We start from the raw sequence: 19,440 nt of genomic DNA on the forward strand, positions 1-19,440 counted from the left end.
TATTAACAGTGAAGAGGGAAACCTCCTCCCAGGGGTTTGGAGTGGGTGTGGGGTGGGCTCCCCTTCCCTCACTCCTGACTATATAAAGAGCGTTTTTGCATCCGTCCCCTTCCCAGCTTCCAAGAGGGAATCATTTGCTCCCAGCCAACTCTGTTCTGCTCCCAATAAATTCTTCACATAGGAGATCTTTTCCTGAACAACAGCAGGCAGGAAAAAGAAGAATCAGGAACTGCTGCAGCAGAAGAAAAACTCTTTTCAAAAACTGTGCATGTTAAAAGAGAGGGAGAGAGAGAAAGGGGGGAAAAAGAGAAAAGTTTGAGGGGAGCGTGAAGCTAGTCCTGATTCGGTTGTTTACCATCAATCACACGATTCCTTGCCAGGGACTGGATGATTATGAGCTTGAAGAAGCTGAAAGGGGGCAGGAAAAGAAGTGGAGGCAGCATTCTTCCTATTTAAAGCGGCATCACTTGGGGGGAAAAAACTGTTTGCCCGCTGCGCAAGATCTAGTGCTGTTACGAAAAGAAAAGGGAGCGAGCATCTGGGAGCAAGCAGCTGCTTAAATTATTATTCCTATTCTTATTTAATGTCCTGAGGGAATGCTGGCAGGAAAAAGAGCTGGCTTCATGGTGTTCCAGTAATTTTTTTAAAACACTTTTGTTTTGCACTTTTTCTTGCTCCAGAAGTGGAGGGAATACATGTCTAATATTTAGACATGATGGCAACGTGGACCCACAGAAGAACGTTTGTCATTCTTATTGCTTTTTTAGGACGTTTGGGAACGATACAGACGCAAGTCGAGGAAGACTTTGACGAGGGTAAGTTTTGCTTTGTACTGTCCAAAGTCGATTGCATATTTTGATTGCGGCGCGGGGAGGGGAGGGTGAAAAGCGGGCCGGCAAGCACAGGATGCAGCGAGGACCGTGTGTGTGTGTGTGTTGTGAAAGATGGGATCGAAAATTGGTTTAGGAAACAGAGCAGATCTGAAAGCTGGAGAGTTTTGCTTTTTGTGCACTGCTCTGGGAACACAGAAGAAAGGGTGGGCAACGTGATAGAAACGCACACGCAGAAATGTATCTGTGCTGCCCTAAGGAATAAACCTTGTGGCTTGGCATGATTTCCCTGGGTGAGACCGTCTAAAGTTGTCGTTGTTGATGTTCTCATTTCATTTTCATCTGCAACAAAAAAGTCGTGGAGATTAAACTGAAATGCGCTCGTTGCGGAAGAGACTGGACATTCTGGACTGAGGGAGAGGGAAGGAGCGGTAAACAGACCTTGGTGGAAGGGTGGAGTCCTTGTGCGCTGCCTAAACTACATCTGCGTTATTCTATTCTTTGTCTGAGGGAATTCCACAGAGCTTTCGTGGCTCCTCTTTCCCCCTCACCCCACTGCCCCCCAGCCCCACTTTCTCCCCATCTTGGGAAAGACCCTTTCTCCCTGTTCCCCGTGACTTGGGTTGATGAAATCCAGGCTTCTGTGACAGATTCTTTTCCCAGCTTTCTGACTTTGTTATCAAGACATTGGCATTTTGCTCCCTGGTGTTTGAAGACAGGCAGGCAGAAGGATCGGTGCTTGTCTTACTGGCAAGGCCATGGGCTCCATTTAGCCAGCAGAGCTGCTTCCAGGCCAGGCCAGCTCAAGGGCAACGCTCTGCAGAATTTCCTGCGGACTTGCTCCCAACACCCGGCCAGACCCCGCGGTCTGAATTGCTCCTGGCCAGCAGAAAATCAGCTTGAAGCGCTGAGAGTATCCCCCCATAGTAGCCTCTATTCAGTAAACTACTACACAGATTTGCCAGCAACTGGAACGGAGAGCTAGGTGTGCATGTATATCACCTGCAAATTTCTGGACTTGAGCCATTAGCATGGTCCGGTTGCACATACTGCTTTTTCTGCAGCAAACTGGCCTGCAACAAAATACTGGATAGGTCAAAAGTTTTTCTGCCAAGACAAGATTTTCCGTACATTGTGCAAGAAGACCAATAGAGGGGGCGCTTTTGCACTCTGAGCAGGCTTGAAATGCTTAGCCGGCAGCGGTGTTTAGCACAGAGTGGTTTTGATATGGGAAAACAAAGCCTCCGTGGAAACAGACCGTGCAATCCTGTGCACTGTATGCCCCGAAGTAAGTGTCATAGAGTTCAGTGGGACACAGGGCTCATGCTTCCTCTGTGGCAAGTGTGTCTGGGCTCAGTGGGACTTGCTCAATGGGGAAGTGCAATAGGATCGCAGCCCCGTTGGTTGTGTCGAAAGATTAAAATGAAATCAGGAGACTTTTAACTGTAAAGCAAATAAAGGCATGCTTAGAATGAGAAGAGGGAAAGGGTGCATGTCATCTGTGTGTTTATTTCTATTATGGAAACTCTGGGGATGAGCCAGTGATATAGCAACGTGCAACACATTTCCTAATGTATTCAACATATGGAGAGATTTCTAACTAAACAAATGAGGATGACTTGGCAGGCCAGAATGTTAACTCCTATAGCATGATTGCAGCTCATCCCGCGATTGCTCCCTCTGCCTAAAACGTTGACGAAGTTCTTGCATTTAATGGTGTGAGCCCCTTGACTTCCAGGCCTAGTGGAGCACAGCTGCAGCCCTGCTTTTGGTGGAAGCACCAGCTTGTTTCGTGATAGGGATTAGCTACTGACACGATCCGCTATTCAGAAAGCATGCCTTTCGTAAATCCCAGCAATATTCTTTATTTAATGTGGGATTATGCCCAGGCCAGTTGTTCGTGAGCATCCAGTAGCCAGTTGCTGGGTGCTCCTGCTTCTCCGGCTGGCTGATCTTGCCTCTTCTAGCTGTGTGACAGACTCAGAGGCAGTGTGTGCCCGAGCCAGCACCGTTGGGGGAGAAGTCCCATAAGAAAGTCCCCAGACCCTAGAGCTAAATTGGGACCCCAGGTAGGCCAGATTCAGGCCTGAGGCTCTGCACCCCTGCCCTCACCCTTACAGGGCAAGGCTAGTTTCTAGGTTTCCTTTCTGTACGCTTCCAAATTCTCCAAAAGGGCCGAGTAGGCTTTGGTATGTTCAAACTGGGCAGGGCGCTCCTTTGGATTGGATACTATTGAGAAACTGGACCTTGGATGCCACTCTCATGTCGCTGTAATCTGCTGCTTGGCTACCGCTGACTGCCTCCCCTCTTGGCCCTGAGTAGCTTGTGTCCTCTGGCCTACATATTCTGTTCACACCTTCATATGCACGACTTGCGCATTTACTACTTGGCAAAGATCCCCCTCCCCTTTCCCTACCTTGGACATTCTGGACCTGCTCCAGATTCACCCGTCCTCCTTTGAATAAACTGAGGCCAGGGTTGTGGCAGTTATTTGCCCATAAGGGGAAAGATTTGACTTCTAGTAACTGGGAAGGCAAATGTTGACCTATTTTTCTAGGCGTCTATGCAATGTGCAGTTTCACTGAAGCTCTGAACAGAGTTAGCTTTCTGTACAAACATGACATAGATAAATTTGGTACTTTTATTTGTTTCTTTAATGTCCCCCTTCTGCCCATCAAAGGCCTCCAAGGCAGCTGAAATATAATGATATAAAAACAACCAAAAAAATAAAAATATAAGCCAGGCAGACAAGATTTGAACGGGCCCCAGCCTCACATGGCAGAAGGCGGAATGATTTAAAGACATGGAAGGCTTTATAGAATGGAAAGGCCCTAATAAATCTGAAAAAGGCCATGTGGGAACTAGTTGGATAAGTGTTTTTGAGGTGGGAATTGCATAGTAGGCAGGCCTACCACTAAAGGCTTTACTCTTTTAGACAGTAGGCTGACTTCAGAATGATGAGACATGCATCACGGGTTCTTCTCCAAGCGTTTTAGGGCCATTCCAGAATTCATCCTAAATGCTATCCAGTATTCATGCCCTGATATGTCGATCTTGCATTTTCCCACATCCACTAAGCCACATTAGCTGAAACAGGTAGGGGCTGTTGAAGCAGAATTGTTCAGCATCAGGATATGAATACTTACTAAGCATTCCCATATGTCATGCAGGGATGTGAAGGACCAGGTGTCTGGATATTACTTCCGGTGGAAACCATCTAGTTACATGGTAATGGCGGGGTGACAACCTGCATGCTTCCAGATGTTTTGGACTTCGATTCTCATGAACATTGGCTGAGAACCCAGGATTGGACCTTGGTTGTGTGGCCTTTTTTCAGTAAATTCCTTCTCTTTGACTCTGTTGGAACCCCACACCATTTGGAGGGTAACTGCTTCTCATGTCTTTGCTAGCTGTGTGAAGGTCCTGGAGACAGTGGGATGCCGGGGCCAGCATACTTGGGGTGGGGGGGACTCCCATAGGAAAAAGGAACAGGGATACCTAAACCTTAAGGTCAGATTAGGACCCCAAGTAGGCCTTGGCCTCAGATTCTGTATCCCTACCCTGAGAGATATAGGTTGTCTGTCCTTCTGTTAATGTAACTGAGGGTGTCATCTCTGAGGATGCAGAGAGGTTCACAAGAAAAGGTGCTTTTTCAAATGCTCTCGCTTAGGCTGATCGGGTCTTTAAATATCAGTGCCAGAACTTTGAATCACAACTGGAATCAAATGAGAAATCAAGAAATTCATGCCAAGTAGGTGGCAGTGTGTATAATATATGTAGTAGGTGTAAGTAAGAGATTGTATCAAAAATTACATCCTAGTTTTAATCATAAAATGCTGACCAACAACCTCTTTAGAACTGTGGTGGATGTTTGGTGATGATGTTGAAACTATTGTTGCTCTATTTATATTTTATTTATTTTTGAATTTATATGCTGCTCACTAGTCCAAAAAGGATTCTCTAGGTGGCACCAAAATCAATGGTACCAGTACTAAAAACAACCAATAATCAAACCAATTGTGTATAAAATTACAACAGAAACATTAAAAATGGATAACAGATTTCAAATCAATTATCAAAATACTTAGAGAAGAGAAATATGTTTGGCGCTGAAATGAGAACACAATAGGCACCAGGTGAATTTCTTTGAGGATCCTATTCTATAATTGAGGGGCAGCCATCACTGGGAAGGCCCTTCTTGTATTTGCTGTCCCTTGTACCTGCTTAAGGTGCCCATGGCTCTTTCAGAAGGACCTCTTGCCCAGATCTTAATGGGGGTTAGATACATGCAGGAGCAGGCAGTCCTTTAGGTAGCCGGGTCCTAAGCTGCTTAAGGCTTTATATGTCAAGACAAGCACTTTAAATTGGATAAGCACTTTAAGTGCTTATTTTGTGTCAGTACCAGAAAGGATCACACTATGATGATGTTATAGCTGTTGTGCGTTTTTGTTGCCCAGGGTATTTTATTCGGCCAGTGAAAGGGGGAAACAGACATTTACTAAACTGTGGCCTGAGCAAGACAGTGAGCCATCTGGCACTAGACTCTGGCTATATGACCATCGTTCATCAGATCCCTAGATTTTGAATTTGGCATAGAACTAAATGCAGCTGAATAGTTCACGCTCCAAGGTTGGACTAACCATCATGCTAAGTATAGCTTGGGGACTTCAGTTCAGCTGGGGGCCTTGCTTATGGCATAATTATCTACAAGCTCCCTACTAGAGAAAGAATAGCGAAATATAGAAACTGGAAAATTTGGAAGACTGTTGCAATGGATCATGACTCCCACTAATGATTTCCAGATTCCACAAAAACAAGCAGCAACAGTTGGGAAAATATGCAGTTCCTTTCTCAACAATGATTCTTCTGAAGGATCTCTTTCCCCATGGCAAATCATGATATAACATAAATAGCAGTGCATTTTGAAAGTTTTATGAAGCTTAACCTGACCCATAAGGGGAAAAGACTATGCTGAAACTTATGACAATTCTGTATCTCTTTTTGAACATTGTCATTTAGGCATTTGCTTTATCCAAGCTCAGAATAGTTGTCCTAGCTCGGTATTGCCAATACCAACCTGTAGGCCACATCCAGTGTGGCCTGGGGAGCCACGAGGACCCCACCCAGCACTTTTCTTGTTTGTGCTAGCCCTAGTCAGGGAAAGGCCCGGGCTCCCCTTGCCAGGGTGAGGGCTAGGAAGGAAAACCCTTCCCTTATTTCTAATCTCTTCTGCAAGGTAAGGGAACAAATGCCCTTGCCTGTATCAACACAAGCAAGGGAAAGCCATGTCTGGGGTGAGGAAAGTGTTTGTGTGCGAGATATGGATGTGTGTGTGCAAACACACCTTGGCAAGCTCCCAGTGCAGCCGTCTGGGACAGAAAAGGTTATGCTTCCTGGCCTACATGGATTGGACATGACGCTACAGCACTTGGGGCATCACTTGCTACCTGATCTCTTTCGGACTAGAAATATTAGGGACTGGAGCTTCTGCATGTAGACTATGGGATCTGCCAGTGAAGTGTGTTCTCATATACTGAAGCCTCTTCCAAACTCATGCAGAAACGAAGGTGTTACATTCAACACCTTCGACAGGCACAGACAGGGTAGGAAGGAGTTTCCTCTGCAACTGGCTTATCATGCTCACATATAGACCAGCCTTCCTCAGCTGGTAGCCCCTGGAAAACTCCGACCTTCAGCCAGCATGCTCAATATGCAGGAATGCTTCGGCCTGCTGCAGTCCAAAAACATTGGATCACATCATGTTGGCAATACATTTCCCTCTTTATCTGCGAATAGCCTCTTGCTCTCCAGTCATTCAGTGCATGTGTTCTGAACTGAGCAGAGGAGTGGAGCAAGTCGGATTGCTGAGTTTTGCTTGTGTTTTGTTCATATTTACTCCACAACTGAAATGTGGAAGGCCAGCATCAAGGGCAGGCATGGTTGAGTGCTTGCTGATGGTCCACAGCCCAGCAGTGGTCCACTTGGCCTTTCTTTCCCACCTTTGCTGTTTGCTCGTTCACCTGCCTTTAGGTCTGGCATGGATGATGGGGTCAAGCGAGCAAATGGTAGCCAGGAAGAGCATGAGGAGCAACTGCATTTGGTGAAAGTGGTGGTGAGAAGGCAGACTTGGAGGGAGGAAGATCCTTGAAGATACCTTGATCAGTGGTCTTCAAAAGCCTTGATCTGCCTGGCATTGGTCTTAATTCCCTGACAGGAACAGGAGTATATATTACTGCATAAAGCCCACAGGAAGCTGAAATGAGCGCCAGTGTCCTAAGTGTAGAATCAAATTGGTTTCAGGATGCAGCTGACTTCCTTGATGTAATGTGCAACTACAGCAAGGGGAAATTTCAAGGGGCAGTCCCAAGCACCTGGAAAATGCCTGGGTACTAGATACATCCTGAAGCTTGTCACCTGGGTTCACTCAGTGAAGCTTGGGATTTGCTGGAGCCAAATCCTTTGCCATCTTTGAACACTGTTTCTGCAGCCTTCTTGTTTCAACCTTGTAAGCTCTCTTCTGTTTACTTATCTTGCTTTAGCTCAGGGGTGGAGAACCCTCCTTCAGGGACAAAATTTCATTTTGGAGAAGTTCATGGGAGCTGCATTCCAGTGGTAGATGAAGGCAAAGGGGGTTGAAGGAGTTGAAGGTAGCACCAAGATAACAAATGTACCCACATATTGTAGCTTACTCGTAAATCTCTTAATGTCTACAACTAAGTTTCAGGAGAGGCATTTCAGCCCTTTAGAATGGGGGAAAATGCAAAAAGTGGGAAACCATAAAATGATTGGTTGTCAAAGAGGAGGGTGATTTTCCCATTAGTAAATATATGTAACATATGATAACATATGTTATCATGTTGTCTGACCTCACCGTCCTAATAAGGCATGCCTTGTTAACCATGAACAACCCATGAAGAGAATCCATGGTTTGTTGTTGGATTATGAACTGTGGGTTGTTATGACTGGGTTCAGACAATGGAATAACCTATGTTTCAACAACTGACAGTTCAGTGACTACCCACATTTAACCCTTGGGTGTGAGTTATTGTGTAGTCTGAAATGAATTTCTCCTCTTAGACTCTTGATAGTATATTATGACCTTTCACAAGGATCACTGTCTGACCAGTAGAGTATGTAAAGTATGTAAATGCAATTAAATTGTGAAACCTGGTTTCAAAATAATAATAAATCAAATGATGATGATAGTCTTATATGGATCAAATGGAAGACTGAGGGAAAACCAGATGTAAACTCCTTTGCACAGTTTTCATGCCATGTTACGAATACTGTGGAAGAATAAATGGTTATGAAATGCAGTTTAAATAAACATAATCTATAACACAATAAATGTTTTTAGAGGACTGGAAGAAAAGTAAAGGTTACCTGGAGGTCAGAGCTCCTTCAAACAACATCCTTAATAGAAAAGCTTACATTATAGAAAAAATGTTGCTATACTTTATTCAGAGGAGTGCAGTAAGCTATAATCAGATGCCAGGAAGGATGAAGGAGGGACATACCAGATGTGCCTGCAGGACATGCTGTAAAGACTAAGCCCTGGTAAAAGAAACCTAGATCATTCAAGCCAGCAGAAATTGTGCCTTGCTACTGAGGAAGATGAAAGAGTGATCCAGTCAACAACCAAACTGATTGAAGAGGAAATTATTTCCTTACCTTTCCATAGACTAGGGCTGGGTAACTTGTGGGCCTCCAGATGTTTTTGCCTCCAATTTCCATCAGCCTTAGTCTGCATAGTCTATTGTGAAGGTTTACAAGTTGTAGGATAGAACATCTGGAAGGCCACACATTGCCCAACCCTGTCACAGACTGATTTGAACATCCTTCTGGACTCCTGCCTCCTGTACCACCAGTGCTCTTGTATCACTACAAGCTTGGCTGATTATGGTTTACAGACATGATGTGTGCTCCAGTGCCAGCCTGATCCCGGTCACCAAACCTGATCCACCAAGCTGTATAAAGTCCTCAGAGCTGGTGTCCTAGTATGAGCAAATTGTGTCTAGCCTTAGGATTCTAACTCCTGCCTGTTTCCTGACTGCTGCCTTAGATCTTTCCTACCCGATCCCGACTGCACAACTGCGCACGTCCTGGCTCCTTCTATTCTAGTTTGAAGTTAGAAAGCTGCATTATGTTGGGTTACACTGCTTTGCCTATGCAACCCAGTAATTGGAAGTGCCTCTCTGATGTCGCAGGCCATGTTCTTTTCCACCACCTGCTGGGAGGTGGCACCGGTTGACCCACTGAGCTAAGGAACCTCCCTTGCCTCCTCTTTAATCACACTGCTTCCATTGTACAGCTTTCCGTGATCCTGATGGCCTTCAGCATCCTTCTGCAACCTTGCTTCCTTAGACCAGGGACAAACACATCAGTCTATTCAGCACAGCCAGAAGAAAATGCCCCTAATGGATGTTTGCGTGTGTCCCCAAAGCATGATCTGATGTTCCCATTCCTCTTGTCAGTCTTGTAATAGGGTTTCTATCCTACTAATCTTGTATTTGGTGACTGGAGCAGTCCCATAATGGGTTTGCATGAGAATGGAGAACAGAACCTGTGTGAATGGTTTCCAAAGGGACAGCTGCCATAACATAAATAATGAGGAGTCAAATGCTATCTTAAAGGGGATCACATTGTTTAAATATTTATTGCAGTTACATTTTTTCCTCTTGCAAGGAACCCAAGGCAGCTTACATGAAGCTCCTCTTTATGTTATCTCTACAACTTCCCCATGAGACAGGTTAGGCTGAGAGCCAGGGACTAGCCCAAAGTCACCCAGTTTCATGGCCAGATGGGGACTAGGTCCTGGATCTCCCAAGTCCGGGTCCAACACCCTAACCCTATTCCCATGCCTCCCAGAACTAGTGCTCATTTTATCAGATTCATGAAATGTCCTGCACTGGCAGGAATGTTTATGCAAATTTAGCAGTAAGCGCTATTGAAAAGAGTAGGTCTTATTTCAGGATAAACATGCTTAGGGCTGCATGGCATGTCTTCTTTTAACATTTGAGCTTAAAGGGGATAGGACTTTAAAAAAAACCCCAACCAAATCTTTTCTTGCTGTTACATTTTCCTTGCCCATTGCACGACAGTAGATGGAAAGTACATTTCTTTCTGCTTCACACATGCAAAACATATCTTGGATAATGCAAGTAAATTCTTTATGTCTTTGTGTTCCATATATTCTTTTGGATCTAAGTATTATCACACTCCAAAAGTAATAATGCATTAATCAACACCATACATCCCACCAACTATTTCAGTGTTTTTGGGATATATACTGCTGATTAATGTACCATTTTATTAGCATGAAATGCTATAATGCTTTTCTACAAAATGTACTGCTTTCATTTTTACAGTCTTTTCCACACACATGTGATTGGAAAAATAAAACCTCTGCCCAGAAGTGCATATATACCTTCCTAGGAAAAGCCAGCTCAGAAGTAGCAACTGGTTTTAAATCAACAGCTTAACCAACTGAGGTTAAATGGCGTAGCCATAATTGTGACTAAAACCCCTAGTATTCCCCATTTTCTTTCTCTTGGCTGTTTGAATGATCAGATCACCCAGGTTTTTTTAGATCATGATTTCTTTGATGAATGTGCTTTATTGGAAGGGGAGGAAGGGCAGTTCCTGAGATGCAAATAAAACTGAGTACAATGTGGTCACTCCTTATGTACTTGTCTCTTAGGAAGGGTAATGAAAAAGGGCACATCAGATTCTAGCTATGAACACCTTTCAGCTCTTAGAAACGTGCTTTTCACCAATCTGTGCCTTTACAGCACTTTTCTGCATGATGAAGGCTGGACCTAGAGATGTCTCTATTGACTGATTCTTGAGTCAGTCGGGGGGCTGACCCCTCCCATTCCTTCTCAGAATAGGTTAGCAGGTTGGCTGAAAGATGATGATGACTCAAGTTTGTACAGTAAGCTTCACCACGAAGTAGAGATTTGAACCTGGGTTTCTTCAGTCCTAGTTCTAATCACAGCACCACACTGGCTGTTACCTACGATAGGTATTTAGAATAAATTGGATAAATATATCAAGTAAATAACAGCAAGAATGAGAGCGAAAACTATTGATTCCAATTATGAACCCTTGAACAAGCAAGAAAGGAACCCTCTTAATAGGCTTTCGTCTGTGTTCTCTTTGAGATGCTCACTTACTTTGTATCTGTGTGCAAAGTTGTAAGTGGTCTGACTAGTTAAATTAAAGGAAGTGGCACTCCAAGAGAGTCTAACTTCCATGGCTAACGTGCTTGCGTTTTTGCGTTGAAGTGCTTTTGCCCTTGTCAATAAACATACAAGCTGACCAAGAAAATTGTTATTCATCCTTCAAAATTATTTTCTTCTTATCAGTCTTTACAGCTGATGAAAGCAGAATGGTGGGGTGGAGGCATTGCTTAATATATTTGGATACACACCTGTTAAGAGTAGCAGAAGTCACAGTTGATATGGTAACGTTTGAGTTTTGTTAACAATATCTTGAGGTATATTAAGTATTATTCAAATGAGAATATAGACATTTTGCTATGTGCTTCAGGCTGTGGTAGATAATTAAGGTTCCTCAAGTGCAATATAACTTGTCTTTAATGTCTACTGTTATTTTAAGAAAACTGTAGGTTAGCTTGCAGCACTGTGATTTGCCAAAGTGAAATTTTATTGCACTTTCTGGTCTGTTGTTAAAATGGTGTCTTGTTAGGCTCTTGGAGGACAATAATTCCTTCCTCTCCTCAGAAATGGGGAAAAAGTTGTGAATTTCTGGTGCTGTTTGGAACATCCAGTTTAAAGGGTTTTGAAAATATATAGGATATGTATATGTGTGTGTGTAGGATATATAGAAGCTCAGTTCTTTTCTAATAGCAGTTTTCATAATATGGGTCAGGTATCATTTTGTGGGGTACAATGACTTCAAAGTGGATTGAAGACATTCTAAATTCTCTCCTGACCCAAAACATCCCATGCCATGTCTTCGCTCTATGACACTATGAGTGCTCCACGCCTCCATAAAGATATCCCTATAAACCATGGTTGGCATTAACCATATATATGAGTATAAGGGCCCAATCCTGTGCATGCTGGCTGGAGAATTCTGGTAGCTGTATGACTTTGCCTAAGCCTTGCACCCTAAACCTTTTTTTTCTTTTTTTTGCTTCCTAAAGTGCAAATTTCAGTTCATAGCAGGTTTGGGGAACCTATGACCCCCCAGATATTGTCGGCTGTTGGTCTGCAACCCTGACCATTGGCCAGCATCACTGGACCTGTTTGGAACTGGAGCCCAACAACATCTGAAGAGTCACTAGTTTAGAGTTTTGCATCTGCCTTCATTTTCTGTTTGCTAGAGCCTAGTCATTATTCTTCTGTCTTCATGTCTCTGTGGCACCTGGAGGCAGAGTTTTGGTTTCTCAGTTCACACACCTTGCCAAATCTTTGCTTTGCACAAACCATCACTTGCAAACTCATTGAAGAATGTTTTCTCTTTCTGGTTTGTTAGCTACTTGCAAACATTGGGTGTAGATTCATACACCCCCTTAAGCCAAGGGTGGAGGTGAAGCTCTGTTTGCACCTACCCTGCCCTGTCAAACACGTGTTCCCATATTTTCACACACAAAGACCTCAGCAATATGTTTTCTTAACCAAAACTGGACTGATCAGAATTGAACCAGTCTCTAAGCTGTTTGTGTGATGGGTCAGGGCTGAAGAAGCGAAAATGAATACATTACACGAACAATTGTCTTGTGAGCACATAGTTTAGGCTTGATTCAGAGGTGATTTAAAGCATGAGGAACCCAGTGAAAAGCCAGTTCCTATTACAGTTCATGACAGGACTAGCATAATGTGTAATCCACGTGTGCTACTTTTAATATATGCATTCCTGCATCTTCACAACTGGGAGCTTTTGAAGATCATGGTGTGTGCCACTGAAAGCCTCCAAGTGTTGTCTGAATGTGTCGGTTGGCTTACATTTGGTAGATTGTTAGAAGGCCAGTAAGAGACCATTAGATGGAACCCACCAGTGGAGGGAGATATATTGTTTTATTCTCCAAAAACAGAGGGATGGAGGCCAGGGAGCCAATGGAGGTCAAGGCAGACTGAGATCAGAGCGGCTCAGAAATGGTTTCCTGAACGGGAAGACCTGCTGTTTGCATTAAGAGAAGGCAAAACAGTGCTATTCATAGTGCACGGATGACTAATTAACCACAGGTAGTTCATGGCAGCCCATGGCTAATGCTGCACAAGCAGGGTTGAGGAGGGCTTCACACTCAGTTCTCTTCTTTGAAAGGTTTTGTGGTATCCAGAGGAATTTTCAGCCTTTAAGGGGAATGCCTCATCTCACCAGTAAAAATGATGGAGCGTGATTTCCAGATGTACGGTTGCTTATCTTGGCCATAGTGAAGGCACAGCAAAGTGCTTATTCGCTGAATAAGAAAAAAGGAAGTGGAGCAGGGATCTCAGAGGCTTCGAGCTGCTACGGCATGAGGAACACGCAGAACCGAGGAAGACTTGCAGGGTGCAGGAGCCAGCCGAGAAATCCTAATGCCCAGAAGACATGTGCAGTCACAGCTGTAATTCACAGCCGTAATTCATATTTGATAACAAAGAACACATACTATATTGTTGCTACTCTATTTTTGTCCATATGGAACTATATAAACTGTGCAGGCCAACTGTTCAATCCAGGGATTCCGTATAATTTTCACATCAGCTGGTGTCAGGTCATCCAGTGATGCTCTGTGCAGGAGTAATGCTTAACCATTGTTTAAAGTTACTTCAGAAAAACTCATACACTGCGGTTAAGGACTGGCAAGCATGGCAGGATATGAAGCCATGGTTTTTATTGGGTTTGGAATGCTGGCTTGTGTAATCAAAATTAAGTCTTACATCTGCACCAAGGAAGCCAGGCTTCTAGTGCTTTCCTTTGCCAGCTTGGAAGCTGACAAACAAGTCTCACTGGCGTTTAAAAAAGTGTAGTGTAGAGGCCATAGTGTTGGATTTGGATGTGGGAAACCCAGATTCAAATATGTATTCTCAGGATAACTACCTGTTGCATGCAAACGATGTCACTTGAGTCCTAATACATTTTTGAAGGAAAAACAATGAAAAAAACACTTAAGAAAAAAATACAATTTCCTCCTCTTTCCTTAAAAAAATTACTTGATGTGTTTTCTTGCTTCCTTCTTGCTCTTGTTAAACCTTTGGTTTAGCAAAGTTTTTTGTTTTTGTTTTGTAATGAAGCCTAGTAATTTGTTCTTTACCTCTACCAAAGTCATTTATTTACTATACTATAAAACTTCCTTTGAAAAGTGATTGGGAACTTTCATTAATCTAGAATTCAGCCATCAGAGCTTTGATTGGGCAAAAATGTACAGGATGTAATGTTTAAGGAGGGCCCCTGGTTTTCCTAAGGGTTGACACATGTGACTCTCTTGTTCTCGGAAGAAAAGAGAAATATTAAACCACAACTTCAACTGATCAATCACGGCCTTTTCTTTCCCTTTTCAAACAGTTGTTTATCTTGTCTGTGTTAGGAAGGTTTGTCTTTTCCGCAAATCAATAGATATTCTAGAATAAAACAGTTGGGGAGCTACAGCTGTATATGCATGTGTCTGTCTCTTTGATGCACACATCCGTCTACCCTTCAGACACAGCTATGAGGGAGCTTCTTTTGTGGGAATTGATTCCATGTGGCTGCGTGATGCAACAGTGTGGGCAGGACAAGTCATGTAAGTTGTTCCAGAATTACTGACAGCCTGCCCATAAAGATGCATGATTCATATACTGCTCCAGACAGAGGTGATCACATCAGAAATAGCCCTGCTTTCTCTCTTCTAGGGTGCATGGACATTTGATCTCATTGTTTTACCCTGACAAGAGAGAGGGAGAGGGAGAGGGAAACAGTAATTCAGCTTGCAAAAGTGTACTAACTCATCTGACCGAATACTGCATTATCTGGGAGTAAGTTTCATGAAAATCAGTGGGTCTTATTTCTGAGTAGACATGTGTAGGATTGTACTGCAGGTAAGCCGTGCATTCTGAGAAGCCACTCCTGTCTATTCCCTTTGCTGCTTCTTGAACAGTAAGTCCATTATCGCTCTGAATACAAGATAAGGTGCCTTCAGCATGCTGTTCTAGAGCTGCATTGTGAGATCTGAGGAAAAATGGGTAGTGTGTCATGATGTGTGATGGGCACTCACTTTTGTTCAGCTTTGTCTTCAAGGATCTTAACAGGCTCCTTAACACCACATGGGAGGGTTCCAAGAAGTTACCTGACAAATTAGAACCTCACCAGGACACTTAGTTTTGCAGTAGGCAGACTTCTCAGCCTGTGGATAGCCCACCATGGTGTGTAGTTGAGGTTTCCAGAATAGTGTAGTCTCATCTCAGGGATGGTTTGTTCTGAATGAGCACTTTGGATCTCCAAGAAAGCCGATGTGTGGGAGCGACTCTCATCTTTGGAATCTTGTTACGGGTTTAAGATTTCCTAAACAGCTAGTACAATGGATGACATTGTCATACTTTGGGCAGAATGGGCTGACCAAACTGTGCGTGCGGTGATATATAGGCATCTATAAGATGATATGCTTTGGGACTCAGCAGTGGATATTTTTGTTGTGCTACCTGATTACTTAGTTCCGTAATGCATATGTTTTTGTAGAGGAAGTTCGCCAGTAATGACCAGTGCTGTGTTTTTCATGTTTACTTCATGCAATACACAATTACATGAATTATAGTAACCATAACAACCAAGTGCACATATAAAATATACATTGCAGAAACTTTAGAAAGAACTTGTGCAAACCTTACACTCAAATTACAGAGTTGTGAAGGCAGCATCTTGTTTTTGAGCAGGCACATTGACTACACCCTGTGTTAAGCATTCCACAGACTGCACAGTCTGAAAAGATATAAATGGGGTTCAGGAGGGTTAAGACAACCGGGTAACAAGCATACAATTATATTGTTCTGGAATGGCTGTGAATAATTGCACCATTAATGAGAGGCGCACAAACAAGTCATTTGTGCTCGTTATGCCATTCATCGCATGGTGGCTGGTGTTACATTTGTGCCTAGGAGATCCTGGAACAGATGCCAATGCCTGGCACCTGAGTATCCCTGGACGTTTGCTATCAGCTCAGTGACTTATTGATCCTGTATAATCAGGATCAATAGCGGCCCGTTGTGGGAGCTACGTGAGGGAAAGATAGGATAGTGATGTCATAACCCTTCTGGAAATTGATTCAAGCCACAGCATCTTTGTGGTATGGAGCTTAAAGTAATCATGTCCCCATGAAGTAGACTCAAGCGCTGCTCCATCCATAATTGTCTGGTTATTACAAATGTGCTCCAAGAGTTAAGCATATGTGGACCAAATTGGATCAAGAAAACCAAGCTTAGATACACTGCCTTTTCCTCTTCCAGCTCTGTGCATTTCCAGGGACTGGGGAGCAGATGTGTTTTACATACACTGCTTTGCCTCACAACTCTCTGTCCTTCATGCTGAAACACCTTCATGCAAACTCCATGCAAAGTCTTTCCCCTATTTCCAAAACAAAGGTGCACAACACCAAGCTGGGCTTACGGGAGTCAGACTCCAAGGTCCTCTTACCTCCTCTACCAAGAGTGCTCCATCTCAGCCAACTGTGCAAAGGATGAATGGTGGACACAGGTGAACACCAGTTACCATACAGTGTCACAAGCTAGTTATGCACATTTATAAATAATTATTCTAATTTAAATAGAAATCTAAAACATCTTGCCTGGTGGGTGAGACCAGGTGTGTGCCTCATGCCGTCCATTTTCCGGGTGCTGTTGATGGGCAACTGCAAGGCCCACTTTCCTCTTTGTGGTTCTTTTTATGCTGGAAGATGCCTTCAAAATAGAGGGGTGTGATTTATTTAAGTAGTTTTTGTTTGTTCCTCCCTGGAAATGCATAGGAACAGAGCAGAGGCAGCAGGCACGAGGACTGTTATGAGAGCAAAGTGCACCAGAAAGAGCTGAAGCATTCCCTTGCTATTGCAACGCTCTCCCTGTCCCCCTGCCCTCTTGTTACTCACTCCCATTGCATTCTTCATGCCAACAAAAGCTTACGCCTTGACTTCCCCCTGTCAGCAACCCACTCCTCAAATTCTGCCCCCCCCAAAAAACTCCCTCCCTACCACTGCCTCTGTTGTTTCCTGCCTGGATATCCTGTTGCAAGGTAATCCCTCTGTCGTAAAAAATGCAGACTGCAACTTGGTCGCAAAAATGCAGAAATCTTGAGTGGAGTCACTCACTCTGTGCTCCCAAGTTGTGTCTGAGTCGACTTGCTAACGCGACTTGGGTCAGGCTTGGAGTGAGTCACTGGACTCAACTCCCTAACACTGCCAAGGACTACAGTGGTACCTTGGCTCACGAACTTAATCCGTTCCAGGACTCTGGTTGTAACTCAAATTGGTCGGTAGCCAAGTCAAATTTCCCCATAAGGGTCAATGTAAATAAGGTTAATCCGTTCTGTTACCATTTTTTAAATCAGAAAAATGTGAAGCAAAGTGACAAAGAACAACAGAGATCGTGGCTATCTCCCCCTCCCCACTCCAAGCACAAGTGTGGCCATCTCTCCACCCCCAGCACAACCGAGATCATGCCTGTCACCCCTGCACACGCCCATCATCCTGGCAAGCTTGGGGGGGGGGAGACAGGCGTGAATGGGGCACGCTGGGGAAGGGCATGGGGAGATGGCCACGATCGTGCTGGTTGAAGGGAGGGGAGATGGCCGAGATGGCGACCCTCTTTCCTGCAGGAGTGCGCCCGTGATCACGCACGTCTTCCCTGCACGAATGCAACTGCGATCGTGGCCATCTCCCCACTCAGGGAGTGCAGGTGGGGAGATGGCTGCGATCTTGGTCGTCACCCAGTGCAGAATTCATGACCCACATCAGAATTTTCATGAAATTTTTGTTCACGACCCAATTTGGTTGTGAACCAAGGCGTTCGTAAGCCGAGGTACCACTGTATCAGAAAGAACACATGAAAATCAGAACGGCTCATGCATAAAGACCACAGCATTTGATGCCATGGTCCATCCACCCAGTTTAAGAACAGCATTGAAACCTCTGTAGATTTTTCAGTGGCCGCTGCTTTTCCTTCCTTTTAAAAAAGGTAGTCAACAGGTGCTTCTAGGCAGCAGTTTGTGTTCCCTGCTTCAAATATTTTGGCAGCAGGACTAGAGGTTATCTTCCATTGGTAATCATCCTGTGTTTTCCTCCCACTGCTGCTACTGCAGTTTGGTTTTCTTGCCACAAAAGTATACTGCAAGAAAAGAAAGGGAAAACCATTAAAGAAAGCCTTTTGATTAGTAGAGCCAGAAGCCTTCCTTTTGGAGGCAGCCTGTCGATGCTTTAGTAATTACATTTGCAAGAAACTGCTTGCTTAATTCGGGATCCATTTACCTGATGGAAGTAACACAAGTATTGTGGAGAGTTTATCTGAGAAGCTTTGAAAATTGGGTAAGCTGTTATTCTGAGTATTGGTAACCTTTCAAGAGTCCATTTTTTACACTAGTTCTTATAGAAGCATATGTAAATAATATATCTGGAATTGCATGGTGACATTTCATTAATTAATTCATTCATTTCTATATCACCTCACAGCTTAATTTCTCTGGCAGTTTTGTTCATTTTGCTGTATTTTTTTTTAAATCATGCAACTTTAAGAGAGAATTTTTTTTGGGGGGGGGGGCGCAAGCGGAATCAAGAAAGTTGTTCTTTCTAAACTAAGTAACATTTCCTTATACCAATTACTTTAACTTTGAAACCTTGCCCTAATATAAGGTTGCAAGGTATAGTTGTGGATTTTAGTGGTCAGGAAATGCAGTCTGCAATTTGGGGACTGACACCATGTAGCATTTTTATATGCGTCTCTAGTTCTGAAGTTCACCCTTTTTTGGGGATGGGAGAGGATAAGTTATAATCTAGATTTCAGTTTCCAGCCAAGAAGGCGAGAAAAAAAAAGTCACAGGCTGACCCAGTTTAACCTCTGCCTGATCCCAGCTCTAGCAAATGTTACTGGCAGCCTCATTCTTACATACCCGGAAGAAAAAGCAGGTCTTCAGTTGATTGGCAGGAGCAAGGAGCAATGGAACCCTCAGAAACTAGGAGGATTTCAACTCCCAGTTTACACACTCAACACAACAAACCTATCACTCTACCCTCCATTTCCATAGATTGTTATCAGGAAAATGAGAAAAAATCTTGCAATATCTGAGTAATGAAAGAATTAAAACCAAGGCTGGAAGGCTGGTTTATTGGGTAACTCCTGGTGCAGCTAGGTAAGTTTAGACTCTGGAGTTAATGGTCATTCCAGTTGGCAGAACAGCAGAGGTGCTTTAGGTGGCTGTGTGTATTATTTCTATTGTAAAGCACACAATTACCATTTCTTTCTCTTCCCCACCCCACCCCAGCCCTACCATTCCATGCTTTAGAATTGGTTCTGCATTCTTGATGTGTTAAAGGAACAAACAAAATAATATTTTGCCACCCTTGATGCAGGGAGCAATCCTGTGGTCCCTAGACATCGTTTCAGGGCCTTGGGATAGTCTGGTCCATGCCCTCCCGTGTCCTCTT

The 19,440-nt window shown here is 43.7% G+C and overlaps 1 protein-coding gene across 2 annotated transcripts in view; it reads left to right on the plus strand.

Moving 5' to 3' along the window:
* Window positions 1–269: 269 nt before the first annotated feature.
* Window positions 270–19,440, plus strand: part of COL5A2 (collagen type V alpha 2 chain) — a 150,108-nt gene continuing 130,937 nt past the window's right edge. For both annotated transcript variants that reach the window (XM_044427045.1, XM_044427046.1), the window contains exon 1: window positions 270–815. In XM_044427045.1, the coding sequence (XP_044282980.1) occupies window positions 713–815 (103 nt within the window). In that variant the 5' untranslated portion in view covers window positions 270–712. The remainder of the gene's footprint in view (window positions 816–19,440) is intronic.

Source organism: Varanus komodoensis, unplaced genomic scaffold (assembly GCF_004798865.1).
Source record: "Varanus komodoensis strain SLA01 unplaced genomic scaffold, ASM479886v1 scaffold18_1, whole genome shotgun sequence".
NCBI lineage: Eukaryota > Metazoa > Chordata > Lepidosauria > Squamata > Varanidae > Varanus > Varanus komodoensis.